Source organism: Dryas octopetala, chromosome 7, assembly GCF_963921425.1.
Source record: "Dryas octopetala chromosome 7, drDryOcto1.1, whole genome shotgun sequence".
Lineage (NCBI taxonomy): Eukaryota > Viridiplantae > Streptophyta > Magnoliopsida > Rosales > Rosaceae > Dryas > Dryas octopetala.
In genome coordinates this window covers 2844433-2868821 of record NC_141372.1, presented here as the reverse complement: position 1 = coordinate 2868821, position 24389 = coordinate 2844433, and the positions used below count along the sequence as shown (strand labels likewise).

At 35.7% G+C, this 24389-nt stretch overlaps 5 protein-coding genes across 5 annotated transcripts; 3 read left to right on the top strand and 2 right to left on the bottom strand.

Moving 5' to 3' along the window:
* Window positions 1–190: 190 nt before the first annotated feature.
* On the bottom strand, window positions 191–4963 carry LOC147278461 (uncharacterized). The gene is made up of 10 exons (XM_086250739.1): window positions 4063–4963; window positions 3854–3945; window positions 3653–3755; window positions 3167–3429; window positions 2881–3012; window positions 2480–2602; window positions 2157–2285; window positions 1478–1695; window positions 1184–1337; window positions 191–1106 (listed from the first exon to the last, which is right to left on the bottom strand). Exons 1-10 carry the CDS (start codon window positions 4274–4276, stop codon window positions 888–890), a joined length of 1647 nt encoding a protein of 548 aa, XP_086106865.1. The 5' UTR covers window positions 4277–4963; the 3' UTR covers window positions 191–887.
* Window positions 4964–9087: 4124 nt separating this feature from the next.
* Window positions 9088–11315, top strand: LOC147278460 (uncharacterized). The gene is made up of 4 exons (XM_086250180.1): window positions 9088–10216; window positions 10410–10713; window positions 10918–11039; window positions 11308–11315. Exons 1-4 carry the CDS (start codon window positions 9088–9090, stop codon window positions 11313–11315), a joined length of 1563 nt encoding a protein of 520 aa, XP_086106306.1.
* A 1364-nt stretch (window positions 11316–12679) lies between these two features.
* Window positions 12680–13311, top strand: LOC147278459 (uncharacterized). The gene is made up of 2 exons (XM_086250179.1): window positions 12680–13193; window positions 13304–13311. The coding sequence occupies exons 1-2, from the start codon at window positions 12683–12685 to the stop codon at window positions 13309–13311; spliced, it is 519 nt and encodes a 172-aa protein (XP_086106305.1). The 5' UTR covers window positions 12680–12682.
* A 4-nt stretch (window positions 13312–13315) lies between these two features.
* LOC147278458 (replication protein A 70 kDa DNA-binding subunit B-like) lies at window positions 13316–18628 on the top strand. The gene is made up of 10 exons (XM_086250178.1): window positions 13316–13459; window positions 14282–14555; window positions 14692–14791; window positions 14875–14999; window positions 15089–15170; window positions 15258–15390; window positions 16514–16677; window positions 17138–17638; window positions 17760–17888; window positions 18478–18628. The coding sequence occupies exons 1-10, from the start codon at window positions 13316–13318 to the stop codon at window positions 18626–18628; spliced, it is 1803 nt and encodes a 600-aa protein (XP_086106304.1).
* Window positions 18629–19348: 720 nt separating this feature from the next.
* Window positions 19349–23514, bottom strand: LOC147278457 (3beta-hydroxysteroid-dehydrogenase/decarboxylase). Its single transcript, XM_086250741.1, has 12 exons — window positions 23109–23514; window positions 22916–23005; window positions 22698–22831; window positions 22391–22561; window positions 21832–21957; window positions 21550–21629; window positions 21061–21259; window positions 20765–20870; window positions 20425–20599; window positions 20148–20304; window positions 19894–19960; window positions 19349–19789 (listed from the first exon to the last, which is right to left on the bottom strand). The coding sequence occupies exons 1-12, from the start codon at window positions 23338–23340 to the stop codon at window positions 19644–19646; spliced, it is 1683 nt and encodes a 560-aa protein (XP_086106867.1). The 5' UTR covers window positions 23341–23514; the 3' UTR covers window positions 19349–19643.
* Window positions 23515–24389: the final 875 nt, after the last annotated feature.

The following is a 24389-nucleotide window of genomic DNA, read 5'->3' as shown; positions in this document are numbered from 1 at the left end:
TTCGTTTTCATAATGTAAAAGGTAGCCACGACATGTCGTAGGGTGACCACTTCTTTTTTTTTTTTTTGGGCCACTAGGGTGACCACTTCTTTTTAGTAAAGCAAAAGCAGTCAATTCGAATGCCCATCAGGCATCAGTTGTAAGCCGGAGATAAAAAGCCAATCAGCTGTAAGATGCCTTCCGTTGACCATGCAACACTTTCTTTACAAAAAAAAAAAACAAATCTCAAGGGCTCATCCAACTAATTATTGGTATTTCTGTCCCAAAATTAAAGAAAAAAAGGAAGCAAAGCACCAAGCCTAGTGTAAACGAGAATTAATCTTTTTTATTTGGGTATATTAAACGAGAATAAATTTAGTAACCATAACTAGTCTTGAATCCATACACATCATAACCTCAATGACTGCAAATTAAAAAAAAAAAAAAACTAACTTGGTACCGGCAAAAAGAATCTAGAAACTAGAGAGAAGCTCTCAACTCTGAAGTTACTTTCTGGATTTAACTTTTGAAAATTACTGTTTTAACCATTCAACGCTGTTTTCATTGTACCAACTACAAGGCATTTAAAAGTTGGTGTAGCCAGGCAGTGACACTTGTTACATGGGGGTATATGTATCAGTGATATATTTTGATCAATAAGAACATGTTGGGGTATTTCACTCATCCAAAACTTGTTATGCACACATAAGTTATATATCAGAAACGGTACTCCTATAATACAAGTGGAAAATGTGAAACTCTTCCAAAGGTTGAAATTTGAATCTGTGGTCTTCGAGTTCCAAGCCAAGTCCTTCGTTTGAGCTTCTTCAAGGGTCAACATGGCAAAAACATGCTCTCTTGACTAGGAGCATGTGAGGGTGAAGGCATTTAACGCGGGTAAGATGATCTTACGCTCTGATCAAGAGCTCATATACATTGCTGTTGTTGTCTCCGTTAACACGCTTCAACATTTCAAAACTTTTACAACTGCCTAGAAAGTCAATCCGTTTGAAAATGGCATAACTACGTTCTGCCGTTTCTTTACTGGCGTACACTGATCGGAGCCGATCAGCATGCCTTGAGTCAGTGTGAATTGCAGCCTCTATTTCATGGACTGACATGCTCTCCTGCAACATAAATACACATGAGACCTCTTCATAAAGCCACAACAATGAATACAGGGAGGGGAAGGTCTTATTCTTACCTGATAGAATGCATAGATATGATCTAACACCTGCAGGCATGTAAACCCATTATTGCTGAAAAATATTCTAGAAGATGGCCCCATCTCAGCAAATCGGTCAACAGGAAACAGTATGGTAAGAAAATGGTTTTTGAATATCAACTCAGATTTCTCACTGCAGACAAATACACGAAAAGAGAATTATTGTGAGATGCACATCAATTGGATAAAAAGATTGATATAATATTTAGCTGATTATTATTATTATTATTTTTTGATGGGGGTGGGGTGGGAAGGAAGAGAGAAATCAATAACCTTTCCTTGAGAGGCCTAGTTAAGTTTGCAAATGAAGCTTCTGAATCCTTGCCATCACCTTCTGCATCAAAGAATACAGATCTATGATGTTCATTAACATCTTCACCACTGAAATTCTCAGTGTAGATAGAAGCCGTTGAAGTTGGCTCTGATATTGACCAGCAGATTGAATCCAGAAGGCTGCTAGGGGTTATTGGACGCATTGGGGTTTGACAAGTCTGCAAGAACAACAGAGCACATAAATTAAATGGTATTGATGTACTATAAAACTATTATTTAGCAACACATGTAATCAGTTCATCGATGCTGTTAACATTAAGCAGGTGCTAGAAACTCTTCATGAGTAAATTCCCCAGCACGATCCCTCACCCTCATGCCACTGAGCAAAGAACAAAAATCATGGGAAGAATGGTCACTGAATCACTGTTGGGTCATTTTCAATATCTAAGAATCTAGTCCCCACAAATTCTCAGACATAAAAATCTCTTCATTGTAGACTACAGAAGATTTTACCCAAGTAAATTGTATCTTCTCATTTGTGTGTTACAGTCCAACTTAAGCTGATGGTGTCATGACCACCAAAGTTGAGGACAGGCAGAGAAAACAGAATAAAACTTAAGCAGTTATCATATTTAACTAAAGAAGAAGCATATATTGATGAAACACCACAGAAAATTACCTGCATACGAAGACCCCGGCGATTTCTGACCCCTGTTTTAGCAGAATTCACAATCTGTTGTCTCTTTTCATGGTTTGCTTTATTTCTATAGGCCTGAGCATCTTCAGGGACATTATGCTCATTTGTTTCCTAGTAAATCAATAAAAATAATATATCTAACATACCAACTAGGAAATACCAAAATCATATAACTACATATTTAAAAATGATCTCTCTTAAATAATATTGAAAGGCATTCACCACACAACAGGCACGAGTGGTAATTAAGAGAGTTAAGAATCATGCCAAATATAACCTTTTCAGAAAAATGTGTGGAGAGATACCTCATCTGCAATGCCATTCTGCAAATCTTCAAGTATCATACCAACTTGCCTGGCCAAATCTGCAGACATGTGCACAAGCCTATGCACATACTTCTCCTTGGCTGTTTTCAAAACCCACAGCGGCTGAGACACATCAAACACCAGATTAACTTTATTTTGATAAGAGAAATATACAAAGCACTCCCTAATCTCTAATGCTTTAAAACTGTAAGTGGTGTCATCAGTTGCCCACAATATAGGGAAGAAGAATATGAAGACAGCCAAACATTATTATAGGAGGAAAATCAAAACATTCAAGAGGGTCAAAACACTTCATGCCTCAAAAATATATATTCTCTCAATAAAACCTATAGTGCACACAGTGCTGATTAAAAAAGACAAGAATGCCTTGCATGACTCACTGTAACGATATTGCTAGAGTGGCCGAGATATTTACTGCTAGAAGACCCTTCACACACTACATGACTTGCTCTGCAACCAACAAACCATTGATCAACGAATGTGGCACCCTCCCTACCAGCAGCCTCAATAACCTACCAAACAGATCAAACGATTTTGAGAAAAGCTCCATGGCAACTTTACAAACTGAAAGAGGGGTCACCATTATCTAGATATGGAAAGTGCATGTCACTGGAAAATTGTGTTTAAAAGAAAACAAGTAACTTTTGCTTAGAAATTCAACTTTACCTTGTTCCTCAGTTCAGATGAAATGTCTAAGTCAACATACATGCAGTGACCCGATAGAGTAGAGTCAGTACTTCTGTTAGATTCTCTTCCAGAAAAGGGTAGATGTGGTTCTTCAATCGTCCCCAATTGCTTGGTTCCATGAACACCAACAGGAATACAAGATTTTTCCGTACGATTAAAACCAACAAGCCTATTTAATTCATCCAAACGCATACCATTCTCTCCAAAACTCTTGATACTGTAAAGTGATTCACGCAGCCTCACTGCAACAGACAAAAGCAACTGGATTTATACTAATCAAGTAACACATACCAGTTGAGACACCAGAGCTCCCTTTGATTTCTCATCATAAAAATGCATTAAACAAAATTCAGCCACTAAAATAAGATTGGGTTTTCGTCAAACCAATGCAGAAAAGACGCATTAAAGTAAAAATATAGAAATATCAAAAATAAAGGTAACATGTGTTCATATAGTCACTCTTACCATTCTTCCTGACACTATCCACAAACCATCCAATCGTAACAATAGAGAGGCCATTTCTTGATCCATGCTTCAAAGCATGCTCAAACTTGCGTCCACCAAAGCTGTAACATTTGTTAAAGATTGCACAAAAGAAGCTACAAGTAATACAATTTTGAAAAAAAAAAAAATTTCCGCCAGAAAAGAAAAGAAAAGAAAGGATATTTGGACCACCAAATGGGTACATTGAGGATGTAAGTGTGGGCTATACTGGCCACCTAATCTCTCGGTTGCTTCCATGACTTGTTTCCTTGCTTCTGCAAAAACAAGAATGACAAATATGAGCAGCTACATTGTTTAACAGTAACACTTCTTTAACAAGTCACATAGAAAAATTAACAAGTAGAAACTCAAAAGGCTTGTTCTTTATTTACCTTTGGATAGACCAGTAACGCATATAACAAGGCCGGCAAAGGGTGCGCCTGATCGGACCACTGGCTCTGACCCAATAGAGGATGCGGCCGGAGACGATGGCTCAAATGGTTGCAGAGCTTTAAAAGAGGGCAATGGAGATGATGACCCAACAGATAGCCTAGAGCAACCTTTGCTCTTTACCACTTCCACTCTACCACCACCACCACCACCCATTTCAATCAACCATTAACCACCAGGTCCACCACTCAGTTCTCTGTTCAAGTTTTTGAGAAAAATTTACAGAAGAAATGTTACAGACACAGAGAGCATACGCATACCATGAAATTGAGAAACTCAGCCAAATCTCAAAAGGGTAACCAAAACAAAGAGAAAAGAACAAGAATTGATTGGTGGGCGGGAAATAAAGGTTTTGAATAATCTAATGATTGATCAAACTCAATCACTGAAGAGATGATTCTCATGACCCAGAAACAAAAATTGAAAACAAAACAAGGGGAAGCGTTTTCAGAAGCAGAGGAATAAGAATCTTATTGGAAAGGGAGGAATGAGTAAACAAACAAAGTAGCAGAGAGAGGAGAGAGTCGGAGAGAAAAAGAGTAAGAGATTCAGAGGGGCTGCAGACAAAGAGTGAATTTTGAAGATGGGATAGTAAATTCGCTTTCTTCGGGCTTGTGAATCACTGAATGCAAAGGTTTGGAGAGCGAAGAAAGCGATTTCTATTTTTTGAAGGACGTGCTGTGCCTGTGTGTGTATGAGTTTTGAGTACTTTATTGCCTTTTTGGCAAAATGGGTTCGAGAAAAAAGTGAAACAAACGGGAATTGCAATGCAAGCAAGCAAGCAAATTCAAGGTACCAACTCAGAGAGAGCCAGGACACGGGCACTCGGTCAAAAGCTTGTTTTGTTTCCTGAATTGGGCCTGTGTTTTTTCTGAAACTCCAAGTGTGCCATCCTTCTCTGTATGGGTTTGGGTCTCCCAAGTAATCGGCCCACCCGTTGTGGGGCCACTACTGACGACTTTACCAAAGTGATCATCATTATTTGCCATTATTGTATATCCTATATGTTATATTGTCGAAAAAAACATTGTTATTTCTATGTTGTAGTAATACGATAACATCCTTGAAGAGAGAAATTGAGACAAAATAAAAGAAAGAACCAATGAAAAAAAGGAAAGATGTCATGTGGTATCCCATAGGGGGATAAATAAGTTCTTTATATTGTCAAATATTTTATTATTGTGATTACCATTATTTGTGATTATTGTATATCCAATATGTTATATTATCGAAAAAATTTTACTTATTTTTATATCGTAATAATATGACATCCATTGAAGAGATAAAGACAAAAGAAGAAAGAGAACTAATAAAAAAAAAAAAAGAGAAATATCATGTGATATCACATAAGGATAGTTAGTTTTTCTTTATATTGTCAAATATGTTATCATTGTAACCGAACTGCTAGGCATGCACTCGTTCTCGGAATTTCATGTGTGAATTGGAGATGGTCCTACTTGATTGTCTGATTAATTAACTTGGGATGCTATGCAGCTATAAGCCTATAACTACATAAATAAAGCTTCTTTATTAAAAAAAGAAAATTGTTTGATAAAATAACATTTCCTTTAGTTTGTTCCAAATGTTTTTTTCTAAGGTTAATATGCCACATCAAACGGGTGGACTTATATATCAACATGACATCTACTGAAAAAGGACGGTAGGTGTTAATAAATGCCTGCATGTCCCAACCACAACAACCAAAGGAAGCAGTCCAAAGGTACAGATTACAATGTTATATAAAAAAAACATGACTAGTAAATAAAGTAGTAGTTTCTCAAGTTCAAATCACATCTTATAAAGTAGTAAAAAAATCATTGATGGCACTAAGTGATGGTTGGTCCACAAATATTTGAAGAGAATTCCCTCTGTTTTAACCTATTAGTGGTGGATGTGAAAATTTAGTGTATAAAAAGGTCCTGCACAATGCACAGTGTTGCCACAGTTGAAACTTGAAAGAAACATTTGTGGTGACTCAGTGGTCACGCAAGTTGTTGTTATTATTATTTTTTGAGGTCCTTTTCAATGATAATTGACACTTAATGGTCACATAAACGTTGACCCAAATTCTTAATTTCGTAATTGTGAAATGAATTGATGTGAACTAAATGCAAAGATGTAACGTGCAACCAATAAAGCCATCAGTTGTGTCCATTTACATATAAATAGTAATATGGTTGACTCAATGTGAACTATTAATAAATGAGCAATTAGTCATGTCATTTTAATTTGTTTATAGTTTATTTCTAATCATGGACGATGAACTTAAACAAAGGAAAGAGAGAGTCTGGAAATTCTCTATTTACTAAAACGCGATCCAGTCGCAACACTGTTCACACTGTTCATAGCCTGTTCATCGTGAAAGTTCGGTTTTGCCCTTCTAGCAGCCTTAATTTTCCCATCCTTCGCCTTTTGAGTTTTGGCCTTTTCTTCGGCCCTTTTTTGTCATTGCGTCTGTCTCTGGTTGTAGCCCATATTGTTTCGAAATATTTACATTCCTTGCCATTGCTTTGTTTGTCTGCGGTATGCTCTCACAGGGGTCTTTTTTTTTGATCTGTTTGCCATTATGAGAATAGGCCAGATGGGCCTGCCCTTTGTGGTCATTCGTCTCTTCTTGCTTTATCTGGGTTCATGGTTAGTGTTTCAACCAGATGAACCAACTCATGTGGAGGCTTTCATCCCAGCTTCATGTATTCCTCCGGTTGTGATTCGAACTGGGTCGCACCTTCATTTATTTCTGTGGTTCTGATTCGAAGTGGATCAACAATCTGGTTTGGTTTATTTTGTCGTTTGATGTGTTGGTCTGGTTCAGTATTTCAAGCAGGTTATGGGATTAATCCATCGCATCGGAGAGGTGAGCCACAAGTTTTTTAGGGTTTTTTTTATTTTTTTTCCTTTTGTCAAATCTCACTGACAGCTTCACTGTTTCAGCTTCGTCTGGCTTTTCGATTGCCGTTCGTTTCTTTTTCGGGTGGTGTGATTCAGATCGGTCCCTTCGTTTCTATCTACTCCTTATCAGATAAGTTTCATCTTTCTCTCATCTCATTTTTTCATATCATTCTGCCCCTGTTTGCTTACCCTGTCTTCGCTGGGTCTCTGTTTGCATTTTGCATATCATCACTCTGGGTGTGTGCTTGCATTTATTCTTCAATATTGAAATATAGACTTTTCTTTATTCTTATTTGTTTATTTCTATTAGTGTTTTATCTCTGCTTCCTATTTTCCCCTTCTGTTGTGTCCCAGTTTTAGCTCCCCTTTTCAATTCTTTATCTTCACAAAAATTTATGTGCTCCATCAAAAAAAAAATTTATGCGCTTATTTAATTGTTCTCTTCATTTAATTCTTCCATAATCAACTCTCTTCTGCGACAAAATTAATTGAGTACCAATTTTATTACCTATCTACCTGGGTACACAGATGTCAACTTTCATCACTATGCATATCTTCATTGTATCTACTTATCCCATGCAATGAACACTAATTACACTTCCCATTAGATTATCTGACTATCTTTCTGTTTTTCGGCCTGTACTTTTTCTCCTGGATTTGTGCGCCTTAATTTTATTCGTTTCATTGTTTTGCTTTATGCTGACGCATACGAGGATGTTTAAATCTTATCAAATATTCCTTTCTGTATACGTTGTTGATTTTTTCTCATATCATACATATTCCGATCAAACATTCTTATTTATGTCGCTCAGCATTTTTTCTTATTCTGAATCAGTGTGTTTTTTGCATTTTTGCCAAAAAATACATTAACATTTATGCCCGCACTGTAATTTTTTACATTTTTTTGAATGTTTGCCTTTCAAATAAATCAATTCAAATTCTCTCCCTTATACTTTTATGTTTATACTTTTCACATCTTTTATTTTTCTTATATCTAAGTTTAGCTTTGTTTTTTTCAGATTGCTTCATTTTTAACATTCATACATATGTTTTCTAGGTACTCTTCTGTTGGTTGTTTCAGCTTCAACTTGACCCTGCGCTGTTGTTGCATTTGATCTTGCTGCGCAGAAGGTTAGCTTTTCGCATCTATTCTTTAAATATGTTGATTGTGCATCTGTTATTTGTCATGTTAAATATCTTCTGCTCATGGATGAACATCATTTTCCTTTGATTGGTTGTTATATATATGTTCTTTTCAGATTGCAATTGATTTATATATGTCTCTTTTTTTCCTCCAGCTATTTATTCATTCCTTGAAGGTTTTTTCTTTTGATGTGATGAATAAAAAGTCTAGGGTTCGTACTAGATTACTCATGTTAGGCAAAGTTGACTGTCCTGATGTTTCAACTGCTGTCGAACTTCCCACTGAGAATGTCTCTGATGTTCTTTCTATCACTGCCTGTGAATTAAATTCTCCAACTCATAGGAAAAAACACAAGTCTATTAGGAATGCAACTTTAACGCATATTAACACAATTCAGCCAACTACACATCAGGTCCCTTTGGAACAATTAGACTCTAATTCTGATATTGTGTCCTATAATCTAAATGTTCTTCATTCTGAACTTCCGCCCATGAGCTCCACATCGAATGAAAACAGTGCGGATCGCAGCTGTAAGAGTCAATCATTTTATCAGAAGAAAAGACAGAGTATGTTTAATTTTTGATTAAAATTAATTTCAACATTTCTACATTATTGTCCTATCAATGATGATATGCATTGATACTCTTTCTTTCTTTCTTTCATGCTTCTTCTTTCCATAGGAGTCATTCACAAGTATGTGGATTTTGGAGATAAAGATTATAAGTGCATTTACTGTGATGCACTTTTTTGGCTCACTGAATCCATTGCTAAAAAATCTACAGACAGACAGCCTTTGTTTAGTCTTTGTTGTTTGCAAGGGAAAGTTAAACTTCCAATTACCAAACCAACCCCTAACTTTTTAGACAATTTACTTGATGCAAGAAAAGGCCAAAGAAGCTCTGTATTTAGGGACAATATTAGGGCATACAATTCTATGTTTGCATTCACTTCAATGGGAGCCAAAATTGATCATTCAATTAACAATAGGCCAGGTCCTTACATTTTTAAAATTAGTGGGCATGTTCATCATTTAATGGGGTCATTGTTACCGCCGGAAGGCGATTCTCCAAAGTTTGCCCAGCTCTATGTCTATGACACCTATAATGAAGTTATGAATCGCCTTAATGCAGTTAATTCTAAACAAAATAATTCAAATCTTGATCCAAAAGTTGTAGAAGGCCTTATCAAAATGTTTGACCAATCAAATGAGTTAGTGAAATTCTTTAGAACAGTCAGGGATAAATTAGAAAGCAATTCTATTACTGATGTCAAAGTAAGAATATTAGGAAAGCAGTTAGATCATGATAAACAATATGAAAGCCCAACATCTGATGAAATTGCTGGTCTCATAGTGGGAGATATTGGTCTCTTTGATTCAAACAGAGATATTGTCATAGAAAATCAAAATGGAGAGTTGAAACGAATAACAAAATTAAATCCAAAATTCATGTCTTTACAATATCCTATTCTATTTCCTCATGGTGAAGATGGTTATAGCCCTAATATTAAATGGAATCCTAATTTTAAAGGTCATCAGCCAAAAACAGGAAGGGTACCTATGAGAGCCTTTATAGCTTATCAAATTCAGGAGAGGCAATTTGAATTTAGCACACTCTTAAAAGGTGGTAGATTGTTTCAACAATTTTTAGTGGATGCCTATGCAACTCTTGAAGAGGATCGATTAGATTTTATTAGAAAAAATCAAAAAAACCTCAGGACTGAAGTTTATAAAGGCATTTATGATGCAATTTTAATGGGTCATACAAATGCCAATGATCTAGGACAGCGAGTTATATTGCCAACATCACACACTGGCAGTGCTAGATATATGATTAATAATTATCAAGATGCTATGGCAATTTGTAGGCATTATGGCAATCCCGATCTTTTTATTACTTTTACTTCCAATGTCAAGTGGCCTGAAATTGTTAGAGAACTTCTTAGAAAACCTGGCTGTAAACCAGAGGATAGGCCTGACATCATTGCCAGAATGTTCAAAATCAAATTGGATGATATGGTTAGTTACATCAAATCAGGACAACCTTTCGGACCACTTGCAGCAGGTGAATTTCATCAACAAAATTTGTTCTTTGCTGGCTTTCTTCCTTTTAAAAATACAAAATTAATCAATCCTGTCTTTTTTTCCCTGTCTCTCACATCAAACAGAAGTTCATACAATTGAATTTCAAAAGAGAGGATTGCCTCATTGTCACCTCCTCATTTGGTTAGAACACATTTTCAAATCATCATCTGCAGCAGATATTGACTCGATAATCTCAGCTGAATTACCAGACAAAACTTTGGATCCAACACTTTATCATATTGTAGATCAGTTCATGATCCATGGTCCATGTGGTCATTTAAATCCTAATTCCCCTTGCATGCGAGGAGGAAAGTGCTCTAAATTTTTCCCAAAGCAATACAAAACTGAAACTGTTTTTGAAACCAATGGCTTTCCTACATATAGGCGTCGTGATAATCCTAATAGCTTTGTCCTCAAAAATGGAATAAAGGTTGATAACAGTTTTATAGTGCCTTACAATTCAGAATTGTTATTAAGGTATAACGCTCATATAAATGTTGAATTGTGTTGTCAATCAATGCTTATCAAATATTTATTCAAATACATCAACAAAGGTTCAGATAGGGCTAGGGTCATAATTGAAAACAAGCCACAGGATGAAATATTATCCTATCTTAACTGTAGATATATATCACCATATGAAGCTGCATGGAGATTATTTCAATTCCCTATTCACTGTAGACAACCTGCCGTTGAACGATTGCCTATACATCTGCCTTTAGAGCAAAATGTCATCTTCAGTGAAGATCAATCACTTCATTCGATTCTTGATCGTGAAGCAATTCAGGATACAATGTTAACCGGTTGGTTTCAAGCAAACAAAAATTTTCCTCAAGCACAAAACTTATGTTATTCAGAATTTCCTTCTAAATTCGTATGGAATTCCCGCGATAAGATTTGGACACCTAGGAAAAAAGGCAAATGTATAGGCAGAATAGCTTATGTACACCCTGCAGCCGGAGAATTGTACTACTTCAGAATGCTTTTAAATTCCCATAAAGGTGCCTTTGATTTTGATGATATAAAAACTCTTCATGGCATTAAACACCCATCATATCAGTCTGTATGTAGGTCTCTAGGTCTGTTAGGGGATGATAAAGAATGGATTGAAGCCTTAGAAAATGTTCTCAGCACAGCATCATGCACTGAATTAAGGCAATTATTTGTTACAATAATTTTGTTTTGTGATGTAGCAAATCCTGCACTCATTTTCGATGCTCATTGGCATAATATGTGTGATGACATGTTATATAATCTTAGAAAAACATTTTGTATGCCTAATCTCATTGTGCCACCATCTGAATTAAAAAATTCACTTCTCTATGAGCTAGAACAACTGTTTAATGCATCATGTAGCAGCTTAAAAGATCATGATCTTCCAATTCCTGATGAACAAAGCATGTTACAAATTAGGAATAAATTGTTGAGAGAAGAATTAAATTATGATCTTCATCAGTTAGCCAACGAACATTCTATTCTAATCACTCAACTCAACAAAGAACAAAGACAAGTGTATGATTCTGTTATAACTGCCATAAATGAAAAAAAATATGGTTTGTTTTTTGTTTATGGGCACGGGGGAACTGGAAAAACTTTTTTGTGGCACACAATCATTAATAAAATTAGATCTGAAGGTCAAATTGTTCTAGCTGTTGCTTCATCAGGTATTGCATCCTTGCTGTTACCTGGAGGCAGAACAGCTCATTCTAGATTTCAAATTCCTCTCAATCTCACTGATTCTTCCATATGTCCAATCAAAAAACAGACTCATCTTGCTAAATTAATTGAAAAGGCTGCCTTAGTTGTTTGGGATGAAGCACCTATGAATCATAGGGATTGTTTTGAAGCACTAGACAAATCACTATGTGATATTCTATCGCATTTACATAATTCAGGTCAGACTATGCCATTTGGTGGGAAACCTTTTTTACTGGGGGGTGATTTTAGGCAAATACTACCAGTCATTCCATCTGGAACAAGGGAAGAAATAGTACATGCCACTCTTAACAGTTCATACCTATGGCCTTCTTTCAAAATTTTTTGTTTAAAAGAAAATATGAGGCTATCAAAAGAGGGGTTAAACAATGAAGAAAAAACAAAACTTGCAGACTTTGCTGCTTGGATACTCAAAATTGGTGATGGTCAAATATGTGATATAAATGATCCAACAGATGAAGAGGTATCATGGGTAGAAATTCCTGCAGATTTATTGATTGAGTCATACACAGATCCAATTGACTCCATTTTTTTTGCAACATATCCAGACTTTCTTAGCCACTTTGACAATTATGCTTACTTAAGAGAAAGAGCCATTATCACGCCTAAGAATTCTACTGTTACTGAGATCAATAACTATGCTATAGATTTATTACCTGGAGAAGCCAGAACTTATTTAAGTTCTGATTCTCTATCCTCTTCATCTGGAAATTTAGAAAATCTTAGCATAATGTATCCCACAGAATTCCTTAATCAGCTTGAATTCAATGGCTTGCCTCCACATAGTGTAGCTTTAAAAATAGGCATGCCCATCATGTTATTAAGGAATTTAAACCAATCTTCAGGGCTATGTAACGGAACTAGATTGGTTATAACCCAAATGACTAATAGAGTTATTGAGGCAAAGATACTGACTGGTAGCAACATTGGTCATAAATTTTTTATACCTAGAATCAGCCTTACAGCAACAGAAAAAAAATGGCCTTTCACTTTTAAAAGACGTCAATTCCCAATTAGACCAAGTTATGCAATGACCATAAATAAGAGCCAAGGACAATCCCTTAAAACAGTTGGTTTATATCTTCCCCAGCCTGTCTTTACCCATGGACAATTGTATGTCGCATTGTCAAGGGTTACATCAAGGGAAGGGCTTAAAATTATTATAGACAACAATGGAGAAATGCCAAATAATTACACTAAAAACATTGTCTATAAAGACATTCTCCAAAATTTAGTTTCAGGTTTAAACTTCTCTCTATGCATATCTAAACATCTCTATTTATTTTATATCTATACTCACTTACCAAAGTTTATTTCTTCTTTTACTGACACCAAATATATAATATTTCAGGCCTTTGATGCGATGAATATCACTCCAGTCAGAAGCTTGCAGCCCCATCAAGACAAACTCAAAATTAGGGTTCGAATTTGCAGGATCTGGAGGCCAAAGGTTTTTGGATCTGATCATCAATTCGCTGGTTTAGAATGCATATTGGTTGATGCAATGGTAAATCAACTGTTCTCATTACTTATTTTACTGATATTGTTGTTCCTTTAAATAAATCTCATTTTCAAAAATCAAATATCTTCACTTAAATATGGATCAAACATACTTCCCAAACACCATTTCTCAATGCAGAGACACCTTTCAAAAACTGTTTTCCTCCTAAAAAATATTAATTAACTCAGTAACAATATTTTTTTTCAAACCATTACATATGAACAATACCCTGCTCAACAACAATACTGCAACAACCACCTTATACTGCTCACAGTATATAAATATCTAAACAAAATTAAACCGCTCCTACTAGCCCCAATTTTAAGAAATCAAAATTACAACACATAATTAAACCACAATTTCAATCTTTCAAATAGGAAAAATCATATCTGTATATATATTTTTTTAACCACCTATCATCTCTCCAATTTGCAGCCATTCATTCATATCTTTACACAATTGTTTCAGGTCTTTGCGCCCACAATTATCTGCTAAAAAACACTTATACAACCCTTTTACAAATTCTCTGCAGATATTAAATATTCATATAACCAACTCTTTTTTTAAATAGTAAATGCTACCTTTGTTAAATGATCAAAATTCATATGCTCTATATGTATGATAGTCAGTCTAATAAACTTCATATAGTATGAGTATCATTTAGTATACCCTGCAGATAACCTATACAAACCAATCAATTTGATCCTCCATTTTCTCACATTTCAATATCATAATTCATTTGCTGTCTGCATTTTAAAAATTTATCTGTTTTCTTGATTCTTCCAATTCTACCATGATTAACTAAATGTATTTTTCTACTAAATCAAGGGAGATGCGATTCAAGCAACAGTCAAAGAAATTGACTATGATTGTGTTGCTCCAAAGATGCAGTCTGGAGCTGCCTATGACATCAGCTGCTTTCACACAATCAAGAGCAGATCAGTCTACAAAGTCGTTCCTCATGCTGCTGCTATCATTTTTAACGAGAGAACCATATTCAAGCAATTGACAATTGTTCAACCAAACATTCCAGCACACCGTTTTCACCTCATGGATTACAGCCAACTATCCACACGCATAAATACAACCACAATTCTAACAGGTGCTCAACGCAAAACACACTTTTTCCCATTATTTTCATTAATTTTATTTATTCTCTTACACCAATCAAATTATGATCACACACTTCTCTTATGCACCTTAAACATCTGCCTGTGATTTTTCCATGTATTTGGAAGATGTGATGGGGCGCATAACTGCAATACAACATCTGGAACAAAAAATGATTGACAAAACAAGGTTGGAGAGCAAATGTGAGGTGTATATAGAAAACATAAGGTACAACCATTAACCAAATCTTTACAAATTTAACACTTTTACAATCGACATTAAAACATTTTGTCCTCAATTTGTTTTTTCAGGCATCAGACAATGAGAATCACACTTTGGAGCGATGCAGCAAACAACTTTGACCATGCAGCTATTGAACAGTTGCCACCACCAATTTTTATTGTTTTCACAAGCGTGAAGGTGAAAGAATATCAAGGTAACTCATAACTTTTCCCGACTTCCTGTTATTTGCATCTCCAATATTCATTACAAAACTTCTTTCATTTTTCTGTTACCTATCCGCAGGAAAACCTGTTCTTAGCAGCACCAACTCAACCCTCTATTTCATCAATCCACCAATACCAGAGCTTCAATCCTACAAGATTGCGTAAGATTTTTCAAACCTTTTCAACATACCAATTCAACTTTTCTAATATAACTCTTTCATTCGATATTTTTTACCACAACAATTCAGTTTCAAAGATGATCCAGTGGCCATCAAAGTGATTCCACCTTCAGCGATGGCACAACTACCTTACCAACAATTAAAAGAGAGTAAAAGGGTGGATGTGGCAGAATTAAATATACTTGACCCAGATCTGCACAAGGTGATCCACACTCACAACAAACTACTATTACCCATCTGCATTTTTTAAATTGTTTTCATTATCAACCACATTATTTCAATGATTTCACATTTTTCACATTATTACTATAATATACCCTTTCAAAATACAATAGCCTACAAACCTTTACTGCTTTCTCATATTTAACACTCTTCACATCTCTCCTTCCCTTTCTGAAATATGAGGTATCTAAACATTTGCTCATAACCTAACTGCAATACTTCATATTAGTTGTACTCTAACATACTATATACCAACCATCTTCAAAATAACAAACATTTATACCATACAAACTTTATCAACCCAAGCATTCTATACTTGCACCAAATCCACTTTACCAAACAATGTTTATACAAACTTATATGTACCAATTAACAATAAATATTCATACCAATTAACAACCAGCTAACAACTAAAACACTTATAAAATAATTATAACGTAGATATTAGTAACTTGAACATGAGCATCGACAAAAGATCAAATAATTACAATTATCCGGCCTGCCTACCGCATGATCACCTTTCATATTTTTACATATTAGTAACTTAAACATAAGCATCGACAAAAGATCAAATAATTACAATTATCCAGCCTGCCTACCACATGATCACCTTTCATATTTTTGTAAAACCTCTATTGCACAATTAACTATAAAATAATTATAAGTATTCAGAAAATGTTTTGACTAATTCAATTTGTTTTTACTATATTCAGTCATGCCAAAAACTTTGTAAGCATTGTCCAAAGACTCAAACATTTGTATACGATTAAAACTATTTACTTTCATGGTTCATATGATATGCTAAACAAAAGTTTTATTCACCTTATTTTGTATTTCAACCTTTTATAACCTTAGATATCTCTCAATTAACAAAAACGACCAAAACTCAAAATCTACTCTCAATTCAACCACTATCAGATTGTTTCTTTTTTCTTATAGAGTTCAAATAATATATTTGGGCAGCCTACTTTCCTGATTGCATCATCATTATCATTTCTTCTCATCTTTATAAAAAATTTATTATCTCAAGTCATCCATTTCAAATCTTTCATTTCATTTAAACTTCTTCAATACCCTAACCACTTATTTCCAACAACTTATAGGACAAGCTGATTATCTGCCGTGCAACCATTACACGGTTTAACACAAATGCTGGGTGGTGGTACAGAGCATGTCCAACTTGCCACAAGCAGGTCAAGCCTTCACCTCAAAGTGATGAACTCATTTGTCCAAGACACGGCACCCTCACCACACTTCCTATCCCTTGGTAACCAATTTTTTTTTCTTTCTTTTTATGTTTGGCAAACAATTATAAACTATATACTTTATACACTTTAACCACTGTGTATAGTTCTCACCTGTACATAACATACATTCTTTAAAAATACCATGCATCCTACATTTTAAAATTATTTATATTTACCATGCATAATGCACATCCATACTCCCTATTTTCATTACTAACAAAACCCTTAGGACACACCTTAAATAATTAAACCATATAATCACTTTTGCACATACACTTCATCTCTCTTAACAAATAAATGTAATATTACCAGAATACAAAGCTAGCAAGTTTAAAACCTGACAACATTCTTGCAACTACAATCAATCAAATACCAAAAAAACACATGTATATACCACATAATACGTTATCTTCAACCTTCTTATACTGTCTCAACTTACATTCTTCAATTCAGAAATACCAACTCACAATACAATTGCAGGTTCAAAGTCAGTTTTGCGATTGCAGACGCAAGTAACACAACCAGTGTTATCATAATTGGAGAGGCCGCTGAGCAACTTTTTGGAATCTCATGCTTCGGATTAGTTGTTGAGCAGGGATTCAATGACCAGAGTCAATTCCCAGATCATATACTTCGACTCAGAGGCCAAACTAAAAATTTTCAAATCAGGTTTGGAGGCATGAAAACAGATTTCAAAAGAAATGACCTTTTGATCCATGCTGTTTTTGATGATGAAACCCAGATCCTTGAACAACCCTCTCTTCCAACCGATCAACAAATGGTTGTGCATGCAACGGAACAAACCAACCAAAAAACCCTTCTTTCCACTCCATCACCTGCTTCAAAAAAATTCCCACCAAAAACACTTTCTGGTTCAACAAGGGCTTTCAGAAAATACCCCACTCTCCCATCACCCAAAAAAGCTGCAGTCAAAAGAGCTCTTTTCACTTCTCTGACCAACGTAAGAAAAAAATTCAAGAGGTACCTAATTTATAAAACCTTTAACCCCTCATGCTAATACTATTCAAATTATAACACATTTTTTTTGAATTCTAACATGCATTCCTTTTTTTCCTGTTCTTCCAAAAACCGTCGCTGACAGAGAAGCAACAATTCAAGAAATCATCAGCAGAGATACAGCTAAGAATGCAGCACCCACAGAGGATATTTTGGGCTCAGATGACATCCCTCTCATGGCTTTAAAAAAAAAAACAACCAAAATCATGGCCAGGTATAATCCATACTCATACACTGAAATTGACAGATCATATAATACTTCACTACTATTTTTACTGCATCCACCATTGACTCATACTTTCAATTACACTTATTAAAACCTCATGAATTAGAATTTCTTACTTTGAAGAACTATGTACAGTTTTTATCTCGCATACAATTATCTTTTATAAAGCAATATCGCTTTTATCAATCTCAATAAGCAAATCTTACAATGCATTCCTTTCAGTTTATATAGCACTTCTCCACATTTTTTTCCCTCTTTTCTATATCTCAATTTAACATATTCCCTTCTTTTGTTCTCTACTCTCAAATATCAGAATCATTCAATATTACCAAACATATATTGTTAGATGCATTCTTCAATTGGTTCATCTTATACATATTGCAGTCAACCTTCAATTCTAACATTCTTTCTTTCATCCTGATTGTTAGATAATGATATATAATTTCATTTACCTAAAATCAAATCACAAAACAAACAAACAACGCAATTAACATCTGTTATTCATTCCTTTTTTTCTTTCACTTTAACCTGAGATCTTCCAATTTCTAACACTTTCTATGGTTAACCAAAAATGCAGCACAGCAGATAAAGTCCTCCCAACAAAGGACAATAAAAGAGACAAAAGCCCCACAGCAAAGGAAGAAAATAAACATGCCCAACATCTCCCCCTCCAACAAACCACCGCTCATGACAAAGCAAAGGACCACGGCTCACCAAGCACAATTTGACCCCTTCTCAAATGACCACAAATACCTCTTTTGAACAATCAACGATTACATATTAGTTTCTCTTTTGTTTAAACTAACACTCATTTCTTTCATGCATTGTAATATTTTTTGAAACCTGTTTGCACTTTTAAGATATGATCAATATCTTAAAACAACAAACAGGCAAGCCTTTGCCCACATCTAAACACATCCTATAAAAGGCACTTATATTTTGAATCATGTGAACCCCAACGACTCATACTATATTTTCAAACCTCATAACTATTTTAACATATCATTAACATCTTAACAAACCAAACACACGTCTCCTCAAAACATTTTATCACTTCTTATTACCCGCAGCAACGCGCGGGCATTAATTCTAGTTTTCACTAGAATAATATTTGCTGAGTTCATGTGGGAGAGAATTTTCATGACAGCTTAAAGCTTGGAAAGTGACATTATATAGTGAAGGGTGTTGTCTTAGTAGCAACCTCCCTCAGCCACTACAGACCAAAATGCTGCACTGTTCAGCAGTCTTCCCAGGACATTATCAACTAGTGCATCCACCAAAATAATGAACAGGAAGTCGATGGAGATGTCAACCAAGCAACAAGAAACTATTTATTATATTGGGTAAAGAAAGTTTGAGATGACAATTGAGTTTAGAACTTTAGAGTCGTGTTATTTCGGGTTTGAGTCATGACAATCGTTTCACGTGTAGCTTTCAGGAAGGAAAAGTATCAAAAGTATTTTCAGGTACTATCTCCATTGAAGTAAAAGATGATGGAGCAATACACAAAATGAGCATACAATGTAGTTAAAAGAATTAGTCAGAGATTAATCAAATGGAATCAGTTTTTTCTTTTCTTAGGAAAAGAAGGGGGAGGGTTTGAAAAAAGATAAAATAGAAAATAGAAAGAGAAGTGAAATATATAGGACACATGCAATCGCATCTTTCTTTATGAACTCTCATATAAGCCGTACCAGCATCACCATGACAAGATGCAGGCAGCCCTATGGTAACTATCAGCAGTCACTCAATCTTCTTGGATTGACAGAATTTTTTGACAATATCAGATTTCAATCTGCATCCACGAGAGAAAGTTTCTAGAACCATGGCATCAATTCTTTGTTCCTCCTTCTCATAAACGTAGAAAACTACAAAGGAAAGGGGAACTCCTGGAACGATAAGAGAGCAAAGAAACTGAGTTAAGGTGGAGCTGAAAGAAACTTTTTAATGCCTTAACTACCAAAGAAATAAAATGGTTTGATGTGAGAGAGACCTATAACAAATAAGCTCCGAAGTGAAATGGCTCCAAGGAAGCTAAGAACCAATAGGGAGAGAGCAACCTACAACATCACCAGTAAATATAAAGTAAAAGTCAGAAAATAAAATAAAAAACGATTATAACACTCAATTTTAATTGCATATATGAACCTAGTAATGCATCAATGCAATTCTTGAACTTATACACTATCAAAAGAATAGATAACTGGAACCAAAAAAAGGTGGCAAACAACAGAGACTAGTAAATACCTTAAGGAACAATATCCCATCATTTCCCTTGCCGAGAGATTTTAAAGCTACAACAGATGCATTCCACGATGAGGCAACTGAGCTGGCAATTTGTTGCGACGTCTCTTCTGATAAGTGGAAATGTGATGAATGAAGCTTCTCAACTTTATATCCTAATCTGGAGCAGTGAAAGTTTATTTGTAGTTAGTGGTTAGCTTCACTTCATATTGAGAGCTGAGCAAAATAGCATTCACACTAGACAACATATGAACACATGCAAGAAGGGCATAGGCCATACATCTTTTCCGGTAAAATGCCATTGATGATCACGAATATCGATGCTGCCAGGAGGAGCTTTGAAAGCACAGTAATAATTGTAAATTCAGAAGCAATGAAGCTGTAGTAGATTGCAATGAAAACTAATAACACCTTGAATGTCTGTTTTTTATCCTTCCAGAGTAATGTGTCAGCAACTGTAAAAAGCAACAGCAGCAAAGGCATTACTTCATTAAGTCAAGATATGGGTGCATGTATAATGAATTTCGCTCATGCGAAGTCAGTCATAAGGATGCCATTATGCCTGTTTCTGGTGACCTAATAAAAAGCATCAAAGTACGATGATAGAAACTGATGATTACCCCTTCCATTTCCAAGGTACAATGAAGCTTTAGATGGCCCTTCTCTTTTAGGTTGATGTTCAGCTCTCAAATGTGGGTATGACTCGATTGTCCTCTTAAGACCCTCCTGCAGAAAATAAATATCACATTGTCACAATAAATATCCTCGTGAAGTTTTAAAAATGATTTAGTTGAATTTGATAATTGCTGATTAAAGGTGGATAGGTATACAATGTGGATATGGTTGGATGTTCCAGTGAAAATTCTATTAAATTAACCCAAGGACTTATAACTCTTTCTATGAAACATTATAGAACCTGAAGTGATATGATGGGTGTGTAGCCAATTTGATCATGCGCTTTTGAACATTTAAAAGATCTGCTGCAAGAGAGGAGTCTAATTCTTGAAGGGGTCAACTGCGGAACCTTCATCCCATATGGGCCAAACAGCTTATATGTCCACTCCACCACGTGTGCAATTGGCATCATAACAAAGGCAGGGATTTTTATTCTTGGCCTGCAAACAACATTCATTCAGGGAAAATAAAAGAGAATGGGCATTGAACAATCACTATACTCTTCAATCCCAACTAGAGAGAGGAGAAAAATTGAAACCAAGAAACAGAAATTTCACTATTTCAGGTTATTCCTTCTTTTTTTTTTTTCTCAAGGAAAAACAATAGAATTAAAAACCAGGTATTTAAGAATGTGTTTAGGATGCCAATACATCATTCATATAGTAGGGATTGAGGAGTATAGTAATTACATCCCAGGTGTGCTTAAAGTGAAAGGAGTTAGAAAAAGTACCTTTCATAGCCAAGACCTTCTAGAATAAGTGAGACAAACTCCCAAAACTTGATAGGTTCCATATTGGTTATAAAATATGCCTGCAAAAGCAGTCTCCTTTTAGCTAGATTGCCAAAACATGCATATGCCTCTATACACAAGGATGGTGACAATTCCTTTAGGCCTCTATACCAAATTTATCTATTTTTAACCCCCCCCCCCCTCCCTCCCTCACTCACTCATAAATACCACAGAAGAAAAAAAAAATTGAATTCAGTGGAAGAAAATTAGTGTTAATGGTACCTGTCCCGCAGCTTTATCTGCAACCGTCCCTTCTGATGCCAGAGCGCGTTCTGCACATATATGGGCATGTGCCACATTTTCAACGTATGTGAAATCATAAATGTTATTGCCATCTCCGATAATGAACTGATCATTTGAAAAGAGAAACGAAAAAAACGAGTGTCAGATATTGTTGAAGAAAGTCTTTTAATAATGGTGGAAGGAAGATGCATGTGTAAATATGTGTGTTTGTTAAACTCACCATTCCTCAACCCAAAATTCATCTAGTGGACAACCATTGGAAGGTCCACAAGGAAAAAAATATTTTATTTTTCTGTCTTTCCCCACTAAAACCAAGAAACAGAGATTTAACTACATAACAAGAGCAGTTTTACTGCATCTCTTAATGTTGCTTGACACTTAGGTCACAACCTCAATCTCTATGTTATATTCATCATTTCTAAAAATTGATCAAATTTCATAGACTAAGCAATTATCTGTAGCATGTGTATAGATTTGTGTGAAATCATAGGGGGGAGGGAACTACCTACCAAGGAACAAGGGCCACCAACTTACTTACCTTGGATTTCCCTGCCCTTGCGGCATCAACTAAAGATGGAACGAGCAACCTGTCACCAGGTCCAAAAATGCTGCTAGGGCGTATGCAGCATGTTAGAAGCCCATTAACACCATTTGCCTTGATTACTAAGGCTTCTCCTTGGGCTTTAGTTGCCGAATATGAATCATTGTGCTGAATTACAAGACAATTTAGAATTAATTAAAAGACATCGAGAAATAAATTCTTGCATTATTAGGGCTTATTATCAATAATCGTCGATTTAAAGAGGGCTAATGCCTGGACCCTAGTGGAGTAAATGAGTGAGTACCTTAGTTGGGTATGGCAATGACTCATCCCCATTAAAAATTCCATGAACCCCATCAAAGACAACGCTAGGAGAGCTAGTATAGATGAGTCTCTTTACTTTTAGCTCAGTACAAGCATCGATTACATTCTTAGTTCCTGCAAAGCATAGTTCAATAGAAACATTACAGAAAGACCCAACAGTCAAAACTCCAAAGCAAAAATCGCATTCTCATTCTTCACCTTCCACATTGACAGAGTGGTGGAGCTGGTGATTGTTGATGGACGAATTAGGAGCCGCCATGTGGTACACAACCTCAGCACCTTCACAAGCTACACAGATTGAATGCAAAACATGCTAAGGTTAAGTAAATTACTAATTTGTCGCCAGAAATATAATTAAGGATTGAAAAAAAAAAAAAAAAAAAAAACTGACCTTTTAGAACTTGGTCCTTCTGGCGGAGGTCGATGGATGTGTACAGGGCACGGCCAGAGCTTAAAGCTTCGGCGAGAATTGAATTTTCCTCGGAAGGTTCCAGATCAATGGTGGGGCCCAAGTCGGCGATTCTGACCCGGAACAAGTCGTAACGGATCAGCATCTGAACCAAGTGGCGAGCAGCGAAGCCTCGACCTCCGGTCACCACGCACCACCTCTCATCCCCAGCCATTGTATACGGAAATAGCAACAAGTGGGTGATTGATGAAGTGAAGCTGATAAGGAGGGTTTCGAATTTCGGCGTCTGATGGATCTGAGAGTGGGAGTGAGAGTGTCTGAGTATGTGAGAGTAAGAGACGCAGAAGGTGACAGAAGAAATTACGGGAGAAGAGATGGAAAATCAGAGGAATCTGGTTGACGATTGACGGTTGACGATGATGATCCACCCAAATCGGCCCAAAAAGCAACTTTTAATTTCTTTAGTCTTGGCCCAAAAATATAAACGGGCCTTGGAAGCTAGCCCAATAACAGCTACGATAATGATTCAATGCAAATTGTAATGGGGGATTCTAAATGTACCCACCAAATGCTTTTCCTACCCCCAAAATTATCAATTTTACCAATAATTGACAAAAAAAGAAAGCCGCACCACTCCTCCCTCCTCTCTCTCCCACGCAAGTCACCTCTTGGTCAAAAAGAGTAGGAAAGAGAAGGGGAAAGAGGAAGAGTACAAAGAGAGAAAAAGAGACGGGGAACCATTCATCAATGAGGGTGATGGGCCAGTTGACGGAGTGTGTGGGTGAAAGGAATGAAGGGAGAGTGGTGGGGCTTGACTCTTGAGTGCGTGGGGTGTAATATTTTGTGGGTTAAATTTCACTTTTAATCTTTGTAATTTGAGTTAAGTTTTATTTTGGTTCTTATAATTTTAATTGTTTTGATTTTTATCTTATAGTTTACAAATTATTTATAATTTAAGAACACATTAGTATTTTTGTCCATTAATTTATTAAATTGGTCATTAAATCGTTAATAATATGTAAAGTATATGACTAAAATTGAAATGGTTTGTAAAGTATATGACCGAAAGCAAAACAAATTTGACGTTTTGATGAACAAAAATACTAACATGTCATTAAATTGCAATAATTTGTAAACTACAAAAATCAAAGTGAAACTTAACTCAAACTACAAGACCAAAACTGAACTCTAGCCTATTTGTGAGAAAAAATTTAAGTGGTGGGAAAAGCATTTGGTGGGTACATTTAGAATCCCTAATTGCAA